Source organism: Bos taurus, chromosome 25 (assembly GCF_002263795.3).
Source record: "Bos taurus isolate L1 Dominette 01449 registration number 42190680 breed Hereford chromosome 25, ARS-UCD2.0, whole genome shotgun sequence".
Classification (NCBI taxonomy): domain Eukaryota; kingdom Metazoa; phylum Chordata; class Mammalia; order Artiodactyla; family Bovidae; genus Bos; species Bos taurus.
In genome coordinates this window covers 38,382,192-38,400,667 of record NC_037352.1, presented here as the reverse complement: position 1 = coordinate 38,400,667, position 18,476 = coordinate 38,382,192, and the positions used below count along the sequence as shown (strand labels likewise).

The window sequence follows — 18,476 nt, the reverse complement described above, 5'->3', positions numbered from 1 at the left end:
TCTCCAGCATCACGGGGGCAGCAGGGAAGGGGCCAGGAAAGACAGCCACGTTAGGATGGTCGACCCAGAGGGCCACGGAAGCCAACAGGCAGGCGGAAATGTTACCTCAGGTCTCCAGGAGGCGGGTGGGAGGGGCCTGGAATGAGCGTCTGGGAAGCAAGGTGCCCCCTGTCCTGGCACCAGGCTTCGTGGGCTCCTCTGGTCCCCAAGCCACCACGCAACTCCTCTTGCCATGGACGGAGCTCCAGAATCTGCAGGATTAGCAGTTTACAAACTCTGCAGTCTGGAGGAGGGGCACCCAGAGCCTGGCATTCCAAAGTGGTTCTGAACACTAGCCCGAAGCCTGGGGACCAGAGGGAGAGGCCCCTGGGATACACAGTTTGTTGTCTGTCACGCACCTGACACAGTGAGGTTGTGCAGCACCCTGACTGTCCTACTCTGATGGTGCTCCCAGGAGCGGTGAAGGGCGCCGAGAGAGCTGTGTGTACAGCTGAGAGGCGTTCAAGCTGGCCCAGAATCCAAGGTGCCAAAGGCAGCTTCTGCTGTTTCACCATAACTGGACTGAGCTTGGCTCCTGTGGCCCAGGTTCTGAGTTTGGGGACGGGGATGAGTCTGCTCCTCCTGAGCCTCCCTTCTCACCTGCTGCTCAAACTCTTACTTCTTTGGGGTGTGAAAGAGGCTCTTAGTCCAGGCAGTCTTAGTTCAGTCTTAGTTCAGGCAGTCCCACTCCAGAATTTATGGTTTAAACCATAAACTTTTGCAATTTTTTTTCCATTCCCGAATCCCCAACTTAGCACGCACGCGCACACTCACACACACACACACACGAATAGTTTGTATTTCAGACCTTAGTTTTTTCAACAGATACACTAAAGTCTACTTAGCAGGCTGAAAGACCAAAAAGAGCTCTTTTAAGGCTAAATCTCCCACTGCCAGCCCCTCACACACACCCCAAGTTCCTAAAGCTGCCTTGACTACTGGGGGAAGAACAGCAGGAATAAGGGATGGGAAGGGCAACTCCTCCAAATTGCTACCACATTTCTTTAAGGATGGGTGTGGTCTTCTTCCTGGCAGAGCTGGAGGTGGTTTACCTCGACAAAGAAGGTAAAATAACTTTCAAGTGAGTAGAGAGGAAGCAAGACCAAGTGGAAAGGAACTCGAGAAAGACGAGGTGTGCCAGTGGGCTGACCTCACTTCTCCGGAGGAAGCAGGGACGTTGGGAGAGACTCCCGCCAGCACTTGGCTCACAGACCAGCTCTGCATGCATTGTCAGGCCAAGGCCTGTGCCAGGGGCTGAGCAGAGAGTCAAGCCTGCCTGGATCTGGACGTGATGGCTAATATTTTGTTCTCTACTGTTGTACCGCTAATGCTTCCTATGACATGGCTGTGGGATTTACAGTCCCAAATGCTGCTCATCACACTGCACTGCTCTCCAAAGGGCGACCCCAACAAGCCTCATCCTTAATTCACCCCAGATCCATGGGCAAGTAAGGCCCCAGCTTTTGGCCTGTTTGCCGCTAAGCCAACTCTCCTCCTCTGAACTTATTTTGAAACAGCTGTGGGAGCCAGCATTCCCAACTCTCTGGAGGCTGACTCCCCACCCCACCATCTTCCCCAGCACCCCAACATTTGCAAACTGCGTAGGAAAATGAGTGGCCTTGTCTGTAGTAGGGACAATGCCCTTTGCTCACCCCACGGCTTCCTCTGCCTGGGCACGGGGACAGTGACATCTCCCAGGCTCCTTTGAAGTTTGTCCTGGGCTTTGAAAAGCATGCAGAAGAAATGCAGGTTGCTTCTAGACCATGCCCTTAAAACATTCCTGCATAATCCTCTGGCAGTCTCTTCCCCTTCCATTGATATAATGGCTTTTACATAAGTGACCACATGTTTAAGATGTTGGCATCACAAGATAGAAGGATCTGGAACCCGGCATCTTTTCCTGGAGGTAGCCCCCACCCCCGGCCCAGGAAATCCACTCAATCCACGCTGAACTGTAATGTAGGCAATAAATAAAACTTTATTCTGTTAAGCCCCTGGAACTGCAGGTCGTTTGGCACCACAGCCAGCACGCATCACCCTCATTAATACACTGGCCAAGTTGATGACCCCATGCTAGTCATCAAGCCTGCCCTCAAAATTCCATTATGACATCGGTCAATTTCAGCTCTCATGTCACGGGGATGGACAATCATCTGGACCAACCCCTCCATCCCCTAGCAGGCTGTCACCTGCTCCCCTGCGTTTGTTAGCCAGGGTCCTACCACACAGTGCTCATACACTCAGAGGGCTTCGGGTAGGAGTACATGATGTGATTGCAAGATATGAATTGCCCAGTCGGGCTCAGTGTCCTCAGTCCTGAGTGGCCAGATGTGTCGGGATAGACTTGGCCTGGAGAGAGGAAGACAACAGCCAATTTTAAACTGATGTCTGGGTCTTCCCAATCAATCTCTGCCTCCCCACATTTGCTCTCCTTGGCTGAGGCCACTTCCCCAACTCCTAACACATCCTGAATGAAGAGCCTCTTAAAGCATTCTGATGAAATTTTACTACGGCAATGAGTAATTTTGTTAGGGCTGCCATAAAAAATACCACAGACGGGGTGGCTTAAAGAATAGACATTTGTGTTCACACAGTTTTGAAGGCTGGAAAGTCTGAGGCCAAGGTGTCGGCAGAGCTGGTTTCTCCTGAAAGCCTCTGTCCTTGGCGCTGTGTCCTCCCATGGACTTTCGTCCCTGCACGTGAGTTCCTGGTCGTCCCTCTGTGCAGATGTCCTCTTCCTGTAGAGACACCAGTTAGATTGGGTTAGGGACCACTCTACCAGCCTCATTTGAAGTTAACCATCCCTTTTAAGACCTTATCAGCAAACACAGACACATTTTGGAGGTACAAGAGTAGGGAATTCAACATGTGAACTTGAGGGGACGAAATTCAGCCCATAACCAACTGGATTCATTTTGTGGTGTTTGCAGTCATGTTTGATAAAAGCCTCTTCTTATGGTGGAAGTCTGATCAACTACAACATACCCTTTTTAAAATAAAAGTTATTTATTTATTGGCTGTGCTGGGTCTTCGTTGCTGTGCGCGGGCTTTTTTAGTTGTGGCGAGCAGGGGCTGCTCCCTGGTCGTCTTGTGCAGGCCTCTTATTGCCATGGCTTCCTTTGCTGCGACGCGCAGGCTCTAGGATGCGGGGGTTTCAGTGCTCGTGGTGTGTCGGCTCAATAGTTGTAGCTCAAGGGCCCCAGAGCTTGGGTTCGTTAGATGTGGCCCACCGGCTGAGTCTCTGGGGCATGTGGGATCTTCCTAGACCGGGGATCGAACCTGTGTCCTTTGCACTGCAAGACAGAGTCTTAACCACTGGACTACCAGGGAAGGCCCACAATGTGCTCTTGACAGGGAACCCGGGTTGGGCTGGATGTTTCCAAAATTTGCTAGAAGAAAAAATTAGGAGAAAATCTACACAACCTTGGGTTTGGGGATGGGTTTCTAGATACAACACCAAAAGCATAATATCCCCCACCCCCAAATTTTAATAAACTGGATTTTATTCAAATTTAAAAGTTTGCACTGGGAATAACACTGTTAAGAGAATGAAAATACAAATTACCCACTGGAGAAAATATTTTAAATCACATATCAGATAAAAGACCTGTGTTCAAAATACACAGTGAAAAAACTCTTAAAACTCAACAATTACAAAAACTTTTTTTAAACAAACAAAATATATGAACATGCACCTCACCACAGAAGATACGCAGGTGGCAAAAAGTACATGAAAATATATATATTTAGGGACAACTTCTAGATATTTACCCAACTGATTTATGTCTACACAGAAGCCTATATGTGAATGTTTATAATAGATTTATTAATAATCACCTAGAAGCAACCAAGATGTCCTTCATAGGTGAATGGATGGTGGTCCATCCATAAAATGGAATAATGTACAAAAATATAAAGGAATGAGCTATGAAGACACAAAAACATGGATGAATCTTAAATGTACATTACTAAATGAAAAAAAAAAGGCTATTTGATTTACATGACATTTATATGACAATCTGAAAAAGAGGTGGTAAAAAGATTAATGGTTACCCGAGCACTGAGGGAGCAGAAAGATTGACACAGGAGGGATATTTCAGGGCAATGACACTCCTCACGGTGGACACGTGACATTAAGCGTGTGTCAAAATCCATAGAACGTTATAGCCCAAAGAGTGAACCTTAATGTATGCAAATTTTAAAAAGCATTTAGGGGACTTCCCTGGTGGTCCAGTGGTTAAGACTCGGCACTCCCAATGCAGGGGACACGGGTTAGATCCCTGGTTAGGGAATTAAGATCCTGCGTGCTGCAGAGTATAACCAAAAAAAAAATTTTTTTTTCATTTAGTAAGTTAGGGCATCCCAAGATGAAATACAGAATGTGACCCACCAAAATCAAACTGTAGTATAAATGTATGAAATAACGTCAGTGAAAGGGATGAGGGGGAGAGATGCTGGCCTAACTAAACTGGGAAATAGTGGAGACTATATGAGAAGGCGCGTGCGATGCTCTGTCAGCTGAACGGGCCCAGAAGCAGGGATACCCCAGTAGCAACGAGCACATCCAGGTCTTGGTTTCTAACATCATTCTCCGAGAAAAGAAACCAGAGCTCCTGGGAGAAACAGGATTCTAGGGGTGATTCTAGGGGTGGGCTGAGCCTGGCCCGTGTTGTAGTACCAGGAATAAGACAGTGTAAAATATACACAATCTGAGCAACAAAATAAATAATGTAGTACTGGGTTATAAAACAAAGTATAAAGTAAAATATCCATGAGTCCATACTGATACAAGTGACTGAATGAGCAAACAGAGGAGAAGAAGTATGTCTCCCATACAGAAGAACCCCAGATACTTTATGTGGAGCACGACTCCCCGCCTTGAAGTGACATCCTTCCAAAGAGGGCAGTATGCGGGGGTGGGCAGCATTCCGTTCCAGCATATAGACAGACCACAATCTGTCTCTCCATTCGCCAGGAGATGGATGATTTAGATGGTTTCCAGTTTTTGGCTTCTGTGCATTGTGCTGCTATAAACATTCATGTCCAAGTCTTTTTTATTTTAATTTATTTTATTGACATATAGTTGAGAACGTTGTGTTAATTTCTGCTATACAGCACAGGGGTTCAGTTATACTAACACAGATTCTTCTTCATATTCTTTTCCATTACGGTTTATGACAGGATATTGAATATAGTGCCCTGGGCTATACAGTAGGGCCTGGTTGTTTATCCATTCTATATACAATAGTTTGCATCTGCTAATCCCAAACCCCTAATCCATCCCTTCCCCTACCCCCACCTCCCTGTTGGCAACCAGTCTGTCCTGTATGTCTGTGAGTCTGTTCCTGTTTCTTAGGTGAGTGCATTTGTATCATATTTTAGATTCATATTTTGATATGCTTAGATCACATATGAGCGGTATCATATGATATTTGCCTTTCTCTTTCTGACTTACTTCACTTAATATGATAATCTCTACATCCATCCGTGTTGGCGTATATGGCATCATTTCATGATTTTTTATGGCTGAGTAGTACCACATCTTCTTTATGTACTCATCTGTCAATGGATTTATGTCCTTTGAATCCATATCTCTTGGGTAAATATATACCTAAGAGTGGGACGGGTGTCACTTGGAAAGTGTTCCGGATGTTCAGCTTTTCATGAAACTGTCAAACCGTATTCCGTAATGGTCGTACCATTTTACGTTCCCATCAGTGGTCTCAGGGAATCCATTCTTTTACCACGTAGAGAAACACCAGGTCGTTAATCAAGAGGACAAAAGAGCAGCCCAGGTGAATCAGCCATGTGACCGCCTTGGTTTATGTCCAGTTACCACGCAGCACAACAGTTTTCCAGCCTAACAGGCATTCGGAGCTGTGCTTGAGGATGAGTTCAGTTACAGCATCAGTCACTCTTCCACCAGGCTGCGGACACGCTTATTCACTCGTGGGTTGCTGGTTTTTTTTCCAGTGAGGATATACTGTTATCATCCAAGCAGAGTTTATAATGTACATGAGACTGGAGCACACACACTAGACCACATCCATCTCACACTCACACACACACTCACACACACACTCACACACACAGTAACTTGGAACACCTTTGGTTAAAGCAAACTCTGGAGAACATCCAGCTCGATCATGGTGACCTATCTGATCCCCATCCCCCACATCCTGAGAAAAGGATTTAAAAATCAACTTTTAATTCTAGAACAGTTTTAGGTTTGCAGAAAAGTTGGAATACAGTATGGAGTTCCCTCTTCCCCTGCACCCAACGTCCCCTATTGCTGTCATCTTACATTACTGTGGTCCATTTGTCACCACTGAAGAACTAGTGTTGATCCGTTATTATTAGCTAATTCAGATTCCCTTACTTTTCACCGTAAGTGCCTTCTCCATCCCAAGATTCCACGCTGCATCTAGTCACCAGGTCTCCAATCTGTGACAGCTTCTCAGGCTTTCCTTGTTTTTGATGACCTTGACCATTTTGAAGAGTCGGGTATTTTCAGAACGTCCTTCAATTGAGGTTTGCCTGAAGTTTCGCTCATAGGCAGACTGGTTACAGGTTTTGCAGAGGAAGACCACAGAGGCAAAGTGCCATTCTTGTCACATGTAAAGGGTCCTTGCTATCAACCTGATTTTCCCCTGCTGGTGATGACCTTGACCACCTGACTGAGGTCATGTCCATCAGTTTTCTCCACCGTAAAGTACTGTCTCCCAGCCCTGCATTGGTCCTCTTTGGAAAGAAGTCGCCAAGTATAGCCCACACTTAAGGGTGGGAGTTCTTCTTTAAGGAGAAGTAGCTTGTCCAGGTGATTGTCTCTTTTCCTCACTTATTTAACTGATTATTTATATTAGTGTAAACTTGTTGATATTTATTTTTATATTTTAGATTACAACCCAAGTCTATATGATTTACATTCTTGCTCAGATTGTTCCAGTTTGGGCTACGGGAAGCCCTTTCCTTTGACTTCTGTGTCCCTTTGACAAACCCCATGGTGTGTGTGTGTGTGTGTGTGTGTGTGTGTGTGTGTTCACATGCGCATGCGTGTGTTTAGCATTTCCTTACTCTCTGGCACTAGAAGATGGTCCAGGCTCACCTCCTGTATTTCCCGCCCCAGCCCTGGAATCAGCCATTTCTCCAAGGAGCCTGGGCTCCTTGTTCTGGGCAGGGATCTTAGAAATCAAGCTCTCACACTGGATGCACTCATTGCTGAGGGGAACGTCCTTTCTTCTAAGCCCTCTCAGCTGACAGAGTCAGCAAACTTAGGTGCAGATACTAACCTCTGTGGGCTTCGCAGGTGGCTCAGTGGTAAAGAATCCACCAGCCATGGAGGAGACCAGGATTCGATCCCTGGGTCGGGAAGATTCCCTGGAGGAGGAAATGGCAGCCCACTCCAGTATTCTTGCCTGGAGAATCCCATGGACAGAGGAGCCTGGTGGCCTGCTGTCCGTGGGGTCACAAAGAGTCAGATCCAACTGAGCACTGCCACTGCCACTAAGCTATATCCATGTGCATATCTATAAATGTTTCTGTCTGTTGTACGCTCATCTGCAACCTCCCACTACAACAGAGAGAAATCCGGCTCCCATGGTCTACTGACTTAATCGCTTAATGCCAATGTGCATGTATAGTGTGATTTCAGAATTGTTAACCTGCACCCTTGCAGGGACCAACTTTACCGACTAGAGCACGGTGTTATGCATGGTTCTCTTTGCCTTTTGTTTCACAGACTCCGCTCCTTTCCATAATTACTTAGGTCAGCATCTTTTCTCCCATCCCAAGCTCTTTTTCTGGCCTGAGTCTCCCCTTCTCCCGCCACTAAGCCTGGCCTTTGGGGCTCAGGCAGTGGTGTCCTCTGTGGGGATCAGATCACGCCTCAGTGAGTCTCAGTGTCCCCTCTGCCATCACTGGACTGAGTGAGCCACACACACCCCCCAAAACAGCCCAGCTGAATCCTCCTGACACACCTGCCAAGCTCTGCAGCCTCAGGGGTGGACCCAGCCCCAGGCCTAGCTCCGGTCAGTCTTGGCTCCTGCCTGGGGACCCCTGTGCAGACCCCCAGGACCGTGCAGCAGGAGCCGGCCACTCTGGGCGCTGGCCAAGCTGTCCAGCCATGCTGCTGGTCCGCCTGGTAACAGGGGCCTTCTCAGATTACTCGGAGGATCACTTTGCCTTAGAAACTCCAGCTGTCACCTCCAATGCATTAGTAACCAATGCCACGGCCCTGAGCAGCAGAGGGCTGGCAATAAGCAAGCGCCCCCAGGTGTCCCGCCAGCACCGTGCTCTGATCCCTAAGTCATTGCCGTCACCAGGGAGGAAGGTGAGCAAACCCGGAGGGAGGCGCGGTACCCAAGATTCTGGGACTGGTAGCCTGGGATGCCTCCCCTGGTGAGCCCTGTCGGGAGCCTGGATTTCTTGTTTCCGGGTGAAGGGGAAAGAGGGGAGCTCTGCATGGGTGGGAGAGGGCTTAGGTCAACCTGCAGGGTTGAGGATGCACTGGAGGGCTGGACACACCTCAAAAGCCCCGAGGGGTTTGAGTGCCAGCAGCCTCTTCGGCTCTGTGGCTCCCCAGGCTGGGTGTAGACAGGTTGGGAGCAAGCTGCTCTGGCCTCTGAGCAGCAGCCCCGCCGCAGGTCACTGGTCAGAGCCGGTGTGCACGTGGAAGGGGAGCAGCGCCTGGCTCCATCCAGTCTCCAGCCAGCCCGGCTTTGACCGTGCACGAGCTGGCTGCTGGACTCATGGGGCAAGAACTGATCTCAGGCCCCTCCAAGACCAAGGGATGCCCCCTCCCAACCTGGGCCCAGTGAACCCAGAGGTCCCTCGCTACCCCCGTGTGACAAGGTAAGCGTCCCTGAGGCTCCATGGCAGCACCACTGCCTGGCAGAGGAGGACCAGGGCCCCCGAGTGGGCTCGGGAGTGAGCCTGCCAGCCTCGGCGTGTGGCAGCCCCACCCGACCCAGTGTGAGGAGTTCTCACACCGAGCCCTCTGGTGGCAGGTGATAGATCCCACTGGATGTCACTGGAGGCCTTTCCTCCCCAGTCCATGATACTCTTGGGGGCCTCCTCCCTGCCCCCAACTCCAAGAGTGTCTTGGGAGAGGCCAGCTCCTGGGAGACGGAGCCAACAGGAGCACAACACCCATAGGGTAGGTGGGAGGGCTGTCTAAACATCTTCAGAAGGCTGAGGGGGACCAAAACCAGGGCCTTCAAAAGCCAGCCCCCAGGGGTTCTTCTAAGCCAGGGTTAGAATTCCTTAGAACTACGGACTCTTCCCCAGAAACCTAAGCCTTTACATCATATCTTACCTACAGTTTCAGAGGCCATCCATGGATGCCTGTAAGAAATCCCTGCTCTCATCAGACATATGGAAAAACACACAGAGACTGTTCCATCCAGGGCAGTCACCCTTGCCACCCCCGATGCGTTTGTGTCTCCAGCCCACGCCACCATCTGCTTTCGGAGAACAGAGCTACCTCCCCTCCCCTGAGCCTGTCCTAGAGCCAGGAGCCCAGAGGACGACCCCCGCCCCCACCCCCGCTCCACCCCCGCGCCAGAGCAGCCATCTCATGGCTCCTCAAGAAGGTCAATTCAAAGGGCAAATAACCCCCGTAGTCAGCAGGAGTTTGTGAACTACCAAGGGCAAGTCCTTTTGTCACATCGAAACTGGTGAATTTCAGGCACAGTCGGGTCCAGGAGGTCAGGGGATATCCTAAGAACTGATGGTTCACACAGAGGCAGAGGAAGAACAGCGGCTCAGACTGGCACATGCGTTGAGTCTGAGCGGCATGCAGCCCCGCAGGCTAGGCCGCAAGGAATCCCCTGTGACCTCTCTCTCCTTCCTCCAGCTGCACGGCCGCCACTGCCATGCCGGCCACCAACCAGGGATGGCCGGAGGACTTCGGCTTCCGGCTGGGGGGCTCGGGTCCCTGCTTTGTACTGGATGTGGTGGAAGGGAGCAGCGCACACGCCGGGGGTCTGCGGCCCGGGGACCAGATCCTGGAGGTGGAGGGACTGGCCGTGGCCGGCCTGAGCCGCGAGCGCCTAGTGCGCCTGGCCCGGCGCTGCCCGCGCGTGCCACCCAGCCTGGGCGTGCTCCCCGGCCCCATCGGAGGCCCCGGCGCGGGATCCGGCTGCGAGCCGCTGACCACAGCTTTACGCATCCAGCGCTCAAGCCGCGGCCTCTATCTGGGCCGCGAGTTGCTACGCCTGGCCGGCCGCAAGCGCCCAGACGCCGTGCACCGAGAGCGTAGGCGCAAAGCCCAGGAGTTCAGCCGCAAGGTAGGGCGCGCAGGGCGGGGCAGGGCCCTAAGGGACAGGCGGTCTGGGGTGGGGCTCTAGGGGCGCTGTTCTGAGGGGCTGGGCACTGTGGGCCCAGAGCGTCAGGAGCCGGACAGGCCCTCCTCAGGCCAGGAGTGGGAGTCTGGAGCTAAGGAAGCTTCTAACGAAAGATTTATCAGAAATATAGTGATGCTCAAGCTTCCAGTCCTGTCCTTAATTTTCGTAATTTTTGTTTGCTTGATTTGTGGGAGTTGCTTTTCTTTTTCTTTTTTTAATTGAGGTAATACAGATATACAGTAAAGCACATTCATTAAGTGTACAGTTTAAGGAACTTTACATAGGCATACACCCTTGTAACCACCAGCCTGATCAAAATGTAGATGAGTAGAATACAGACAATAATATTGGTAGAAAGCAGAACATAGAATGATTCCTTCAACCCACAGGTTCTCTCCATCTCAATATGAAGCTCCGAGATTTCAGGTATTAGAAGAGAGCAACTCTTAAGGACTCTGGGGGCAAGCGGGGCAGGAAGCGAATCCCTGCATTTTCAATGGATATTCATTGGCCAGAACTAATCACACCACTGCTCCCAAAGGATGCTGGGAAATGTGGTCTTCTGTGTGTCCAGGAAGGCGGGAAGACCTAGAAACACTGGTGGTGGTTTAGTCACTAAGTCGTGCCGGACACTTGCGGCCCCATGGACCCGCCAGGCTCCTCTGTTCATGGGATTTTCCAGGCAAGAATACTGGAGCGGATTGCCATTTCCTTCTCCAGGGGATCGCCCGTCCCAACGGAGGAATCGAACCCAGGCCTCCTGCATTGCAGGCGGATTCTTTACCGACTGAGCTATAAGGAAGCCCCTAGAAACATTGGTGAGCCCTGGTGCCTTAATCAGAGAAGGCAATGGCAACCCACTCCGGTATTCTTGCCTGAAAAATCCCATGGACAGAGAAGCCTGGTGGGCTGCAGTCCATGGGGTCGAGAAGAGTCGGACACGACTGAGCGCCTTCACTTTCACTTTTCACTTTCATGCATTGGAGAAGGAAATGGCAACCCACGCCAGTGTTCTTGCCTGGAGAATCCCAGGGAAGGGGGAGCCTGGTGGGCTGCCGTCTATGGGGTCACACAGAGTCGGACACGACTGAAGCGACTTAGCAGCAGCAGCGGTGCTTCAATCTGTTCCAGCTGCCATAACCGAACTACCACGGACTGGGCGGTTTATAAGCAACAGGAATTTCCCTCTCACAGCTCTGGAGGCATGAGATTTGAGAACAGGTTGCCAACATGCTTGAGTGAGGGCCTGCTTGGGATTGCAAACTTCTGGTTTTGTCCTCACATGGTGAAAAGGGCAAGGGATCTCTTTGGGGCTCTTTTATTTATTTATTTTTTTTTTTTCAAAAAAAGTTTTTTTTATGTGTACCATTTTTTTTTTAAGTCTTTATTGAATTCACAGTATTGTTTCTGTTTTCTGTTTTGGTTTTCTTTGGCCAAGAGGCATGTGGACTGTCTTACCTCCCCAACTAGGGATCAAGTCTGCACCCCCTGCACTGGAAGGTGAGGTCTTAACCACCAGACTGCAGCAAATCCCTGAGGCTCTTTTATAAGGGCACTAATTTCATTCATGAGACCTCCACCCTCATGACCTAGTCACCTCCCAACAGCCCAACCTCCTAATACCATCATCACCTGGGCCATTAGATTTTCAACACACAAATTTTGGAGAGGGGGGGGGACACAAACATTCAGACCATAGCAACTGGTAAAGTCTGCTGTGATCCCAGATGACTCACTGTAGACCCAAAAGTCTGCCCCGGATTCCATCCAATCCCTGGGGAGTCAGAAGAGAGGTGATCAGAGCCCCCAGATGGGCAGAGTGGACTTGGTGAGGAAACAGTCAGGTTGTGGCCTAGGGAGGAATCTGACCAGCTGCCCAGGTCAGCTTCAGTGCATTTTCTGACAAGGGGGAACAGGGAGTGGTGGATTCTGGTTAGAGCTCGCCAAGCAGCTCCACAAATCCCCAGAAAAGACCACCTCCGGAAGATCAAGGGCAGCTGTGGAGCCCCCCCCACCGGCTTCCGACAATCAGCTCTCGGGTTCTCGCCAACACTCTCCCTGCCCCAGTTTTTCCTCCTCGCAGAGCCTGATATTTAATAGAAAATCCATTAGTGTCCCGTGATGGTGCCTCATGCTTCGATGTAGGTTGAGAGCGTCTGGGTAATAGCTGACACCAAAACCGCGCTGTGGCGGGGCCCCAGGAGGGAGGAGCTATTTTTTCCTCTTTCTTACATAAAACATCTTTCCAGAGAGTCATGTTCTCCTTTGAATCGAGGCTGCAGCTGGCTTTGGCTTCAAAGCCACTGACCTCCCTGGGCCTGGTGGGTTCTGGAGGAGGGGGTGACTGGTGCTGCAGCCTGCCCCGCGCGCCTTGAGAACGGCCGGCCGCCTACAGCTCTTTGGTTCAGCTCTGTAAACGCTCCCTGAGCGCACCAGGCCCTGTGCTCAGCCTGGACAGGAGTAACGTGTCAGGTCTGCGTCTCGGGCCGAGGTCTCATCTGGTGAAGGAGATCTGGGGTGCAGTTGCTAGGACTCAGCTGTGCACAGAACGTGGCCTTGGCTTGGGTGCCCTCGAAGCCGCCTGCTAGTACCTGCTCACCCTCTGTGATGTCACCCTCTCTGGGAAGCCTTTCCTCACCCACCCGTGCTGCCATTTAGGAAGCAGTTGTATATACAATTCTGACGTTCAGGGGCAAACCACGAGCTGGAGATCATGCGCGATCAAGGGCCGTCTGGGGTCCTCGGCCAGATCAGCGGCATCAGGGAGCGCTTGTGGCAAGGGCTGGGGGAGATTGCAGCAGGTCAGCACAGTTGTATGAAAATAGCCAGGGTCGACACTCTGGACAGAAAGAAAAGGATGATAGGGTTGTGGAGTAAAGGGAGGAGTTTACTGATTTATTTATAGGTGGGGAGAGAAGTGAACAATTGGTATGAGCAAAAGGGAAGGAGGCAGTAGAGTCACTGAAGTCCATGCATTTTGCTGTTGTTGCTTACGGCCCTCTGACCAGCAAGGAGTGGGGACACAGCTGTGCACAGGACCAAGAGGGGAGCCTGCCATCACGCATTGTGGGAAACAAGCACGTGGACAAAGTGATGTTGTTGTTGTTCAGTCGCTCAGTCGTGTCTGACTCTTTGTGACCCCATGGACTGCAGCACGCCAGGCTTCCATGTCCTTTACTATCTCCCAGAGTTTGCTCAAACTCACGTCCATTGAGTCTATGGACAATTCAATAAACTAGCTATTTCAGATGATGATCACTGAAGGGAAGAAATAAACAGGGAGATGAGAGAGTCTTGGGGGCCACTTGATCAAAGTGGTCAGGAAACGCTCCTTGAGGAGGGAACTTTCAAGCTGAGAGCTGAATGACAAGTAGGTGGCAGGAAGAGAGAGTGGGGACTCTGGTGACTCGGTGGCCTTGTGGGTTGGCCTTGCCCAGGAAGGGGGCCAGTTCTTCATCGTCTGAGAGTGGGGGGTGGAGGGGAAAGATGAGGGGCTTGTTGATACGTTTGGAGGTGAGTGGAAGGGATAATGAACAGCCCCGGCTCTGGCTGAAGTTGGGACCCACATGGGCCTAAGAGAGAAGCATGGCCACCTCCCGGGCTCGCCCAGTCACCCAGCCTCCCACCCCTGCTTCAGGGTCGGCTCAGGATGTCAGCACCCAGAGGCACCCCCAGACCCTCGACTAACAAGGCAGGGAATCTGCTGGAGTGTGGACAGACAGTGGTTAACTGCTCCATTTTAAAAGTAACAGTGCCAGACAGAAAAGCCCACATACTATAAGATTCCAGCCATGAGACATACTCAGTATAAGCAAATCCAAAGAAGCTGAAAAATAGATTAGTGGTTTCCCCAGGGCTGGGGAAGTGGGGAATGAGGAGTGACTGCTGAATGGGTGCAGGGTTTCCATTTGGGAGGATGAGAACGTCCTGGAACTGGAGAGTGGTTATGGTTATACCACATGGTGAATGTACTTAATGCCACTGACCTGTACATATTAAAATGGTTGCAGTGGTAAATTTTATCTTCAGTTCAGTTCAGTCGCTCAGTGGTGTCCGACTGTTTGCGACCCCATGGACTGCAGCACACCAGGCTTCCCTGTCCGTCACCAACTCCTGGAGTTTACTCAAACTCATGTCCATCGAGTCAGTGATGCAATCCGATCATCTCATCCTCTGTCATCCCCTTGTCCTCCTGCCTTCAATCTTTCCCAGCATCAGGGTCTTTTCCAATGAGTTCTTCGCATCAGGTGGCCAAAGTATTGGAGCTTCAGTTTCAGCATCAGTCCTTCCAATCAATATTCAGGACTGATTTCCTTTAGGATGGACTGGTTGGATCTCCCTCCAGTCCAAAGGACTCTCAAGAGTCTTCTCCAACACCACAGTTCAAAAGCATCAATTCTTGGACACTCAGCTTTCTTTATGGTCCAACTCTTACATCCATACATGACCGCTGGAAAAACCATAGCCTTGACTAGACAGACCTTTGCTGGCACGTAAAGTTTATGTTATGTGCATTTTTACAACGGTTAAAAAATAAAGAAGTAAAGGGAACAATGATAACATGCATGCCTTTTCCTGACTGTATAAGTCATATAAGCTCACTGCCTAAAAAATAAAATGGGAACCTAGGGACTTCCCTGGTGGTCCAGGGGTTAAGACTCTAAGCTTCCATGCAGGGGGCACAGGTTCGATCACTGGTCAGGGAACTAAGATCTCATATGCCAAGTGGACAAATTTAAAAAAAAAAAAAAAGGAAAGCATTGACATAAAAATAATCAAAATCACTATGAACTTTACTGCATATTCCCTCTGCAGACCTGTGCATAATTATCTCTGATAAAAATGTAACACTGTGTGTTCTATTTGAAACCTTGCCTGTCTCTCACAAACATTTTCCATTATTTTATAACAGCTTTATCAAGATATATTCACATACCATACAAATTATTCATTTAAAGTGTGTTCAGTGGTTTTTAGTATATTCACAGAGCTGTGCAACCATTACCACAATTTTAGAACATTTTCATCATACCTAGAAGGGCTTCCAGGTGGTGCTAGTGGTAAAGAATCCACCTGCCAATGAAGGAGACACAGGTGAGGGTTTGATCCCTGCGTTGGAAAGATACCTTCGGGTGGGAAATGGCACCCACTCCAGTATTCTCGTCTGGAAAATTCCACAGGCAGAAGAGCCTGGCAGGCTACAGTCCATGGGGCTGCAAAGAGTCAGACACGACTGAGCATAATCATAATTACCCAGAAAGAAGGCCTGCACTCGTTAGCCATCACTCCTCATTCCACGGTCTTTAAATAAAGACCTACAGCATCATTCTCTCCGACCAAATGGTACCACATTGCGTCAAACCTTAGACACTGTCCATTACCAGCCACCTAACCCATGACACGTGCTTCCTTATCTTCTTGTCACTTAATTTGTAGTTGGTGATAGAGGGCTTTTAGACTTATTTGGACATATTTAGTACAGGCAATGTATATAACTCTGTGGAAGTAATAATATAAGACCTATGACCAAATTCATACACGCACAGGAATGACAGCTAGCCACAGGGCACAAAGTGATCTCAGAGATGCTAAAATTTAAAACACAGGGACTTCCCCCAGTGGTCCAGTGGCTAAGACTCCACCTTTCAGCGCAGAGGGTATGAGTTTGATCCCTAGTCAGGGAATTAAAATCCCACATGCCCCACAGTTTGGAAAAAAAAGTGCTCACCCTGGAATCAATGGTACCCAATATTGCAGAGTATGGAGTGAACTTGGCTGCGAAACAACAGAAGTTGACTCTACTCACGTGGGCAGAAAAGAAATTTGGGGGAGGAACAGTTCATAGAGTCAGCACTGGAGACCTCCTCTTGTTCAGTTGCTAAGTGATGTCCAGTTCTTGGTGACTCCATGAGCTGCAGCACACCATAACTCCCTGTCCTTCCCTATCTCCTGGAGTTAGCTCAGACTCTTGTCCATCAAGTTGGTGATGCCATCCAGCCATCTCATTCTCTGTCACCCGCTTCTCCTCGGCTTAGAACCAAGAAAGAATGTGCAACCTAGAGCACAACTGTCCTAATCAGCCTTCAGGATGAGTCCGCTCAGGGCGCACTACAGGGCTCTGTCACAGCCCTGCGTGCGCTCCATGTCTCCACATCTCCGCCTCATTCCTTCAAGAACCAAAGCCCTGGGCAACAGCCTCCAATTGCCCAAGGCTGCACCATTAGGACCAGGGTCTCGACTCCCACCTGATATGGGACTTCCTTCCATCTTGGCTGCATAGCCAAGGAAAGACAACTATCCCCCAAGTGGATGTGCTACAACTGTTTAGCCATAATGTCAGATATTTATACTACTTCCAACATCTCAGTATCTCTTCACTCATACGTCATCGTGCGATTGTCAGGACACGTCGAGGATACGTTCCCAGGTGCAGGATCGTGGGGTAAAATGACAGGTGCATTTTTAGGCTTTGGACACTGTCACTGAGCTGCCCATGTCCAGTGGTCATACAGAATCCTCTGAGCAGATGTGCTGTGTCCCACATCAGCCGCTTTGTACACAAAGGTGAAGAAAACAGATCCGGAGAGAGCATTAAGGGAGTCAGAATGCGGAGCGAGGCGTGTTCCGGGGCTATCTCGTGGAGCCAGAGCATTCTCTGTGTGATCTTTCGGCTCGCAGCATGGTGGAAGGGAGTAGAGTATTACAATAATAGTAACTAGCAATTACCGAGCGCCTGGCACGTGTTTAAGCTCACAGATCGATTCCTTTGATCCTCACAATAGTCAGTAGATGGGCCATCTCTGGGTTTGAGTCCTGACCCTACAGCCTTGGCCAGGTCACCTTACCTCTAGCGGCCTCAGTTCCCTTCGATAGAAATGAAGACGTTGGCCCAGCCCACCTCATGGGGGCTGCTGTGGGGTCTGACCGGGTCTGGGTGAGGAGCGCACAGCGGGGCCCAGGCAGCACTGCCACGCCCGCTGTCCTGAGGGAGGGAGGGAGAGGGGGTACTGATTCCCCAGCATTCTACCCTGGGGCCCTCGGGCCACTCATCAGACCCCTCCCCGCAGGTGGATGAGACCTTGGGGGACCAGCCAACCGCCAAGGAGCAGGTGTTTGCTGCTCTGAAGCAGTTTGCGGCGGAGCAACGGGTGGACGAGCTGGTGTGGGCGCTCACCCTGGCGCTGCCCACCGAGGCCCGAGGGCCCCTCCTGGAGAACCTCAGGTACTTATTCAGAGTTGGGATGGGTGGGCAGGGGTGTCTGTTCTCCTGCCTCCACCCCAGGTGCTGCTGCTGCTGCGTGGTCAGCCCCTGAGCTGGACCCCAAACACCCCATTGCCCCAAAACTAGGGTTTTGTGTCAGTGACCCCAAAGGCTGACCCTGGAAAGGACAGCTATTGGTGCTGCCGCTGCCAGGGTGTCACTTTGAGTGAGAAAGAAGGGCTGCCAACTGCTGGACTGGGACGGGCTGCAGAGAAGATCCACCTCCCGCTGCCCTGCTCTGTCCCAAACCCAGACCACAGAAGCCTCCAACGTTATCACCAAGATGCCCATAGCTCTTCACTGAGAGGGAATAATGGCACAGTTCGAGGGCCAGAAACTGCTGCGTCACAGTTCGCCGCAGGAATGGGACTGTGCTGGGCCCATCCTGATCCCTGGTACCCACCCCCGCCCCCGAATCCTGGTGACAATGTGTTCGCTCTGCCCTTTGATGATGCCAGCCGGGAGCCAAGAACCTCACTAGGGCCCCAGAGGAACACTTTCTCACTGAATCCCACCAGTACTATCATTGTCCCCGTTCCAGAGGGAGACTGTGGCTCAGAGAGGTTAAGGGACTGCCCCAAAGTCACACAGCACATGAGTAGCATTCACAAGAACATGAACCAATTGACTGAACACTTTCTGCTCAGCTTTGGACTCTAAATTCATTCTTCAGGGGGAAAAAAAATCTCCTGGTAGGTCCTGTGACTCTCCCCAGCCCCCTGACCTCCACCCCCATCCTGCCCCGCATTGCACTGCTTTGATCAGACCTCCCTGGGCCTGAGTGGAGTGTTCCCCGCCCGGATCCTGCGGGGCTGGCTCTGCACCCCCTGCCT

At 50.6% G+C, this 18,476-nt stretch overlaps 1 protein-coding gene across 2 annotated transcripts in view; it reads left to right on the top strand.

Annotated features, from left to right (window-relative positions):
- The first annotated feature begins 9,849 nt into the window (after positions 1-9,849).
- GRID2IP (Grid2 interacting protein) overlaps positions 9,850-18,476 on the top strand; it is a 35,570-nt gene continuing 26,943 nt past the window's right edge. The window contains exons 1-2 of one of the 2 annotated variants that reach the window (XM_024984878.2): positions 9,850-10,325; positions 17,450-17,604. In XM_024984878.2, the coding sequence (XP_024840646.1) occupies positions 9,912-10,325; positions 17,450-17,604 (569 nt within the window). In that variant the 5' untranslated portion in view covers positions 9,850-9,911. The remainder of the gene's footprint in view (positions 10,326-17,449; positions 17,605-18,476) is intronic. The other variant, NM_001192480.1, reaches the window with a different exon arrangement.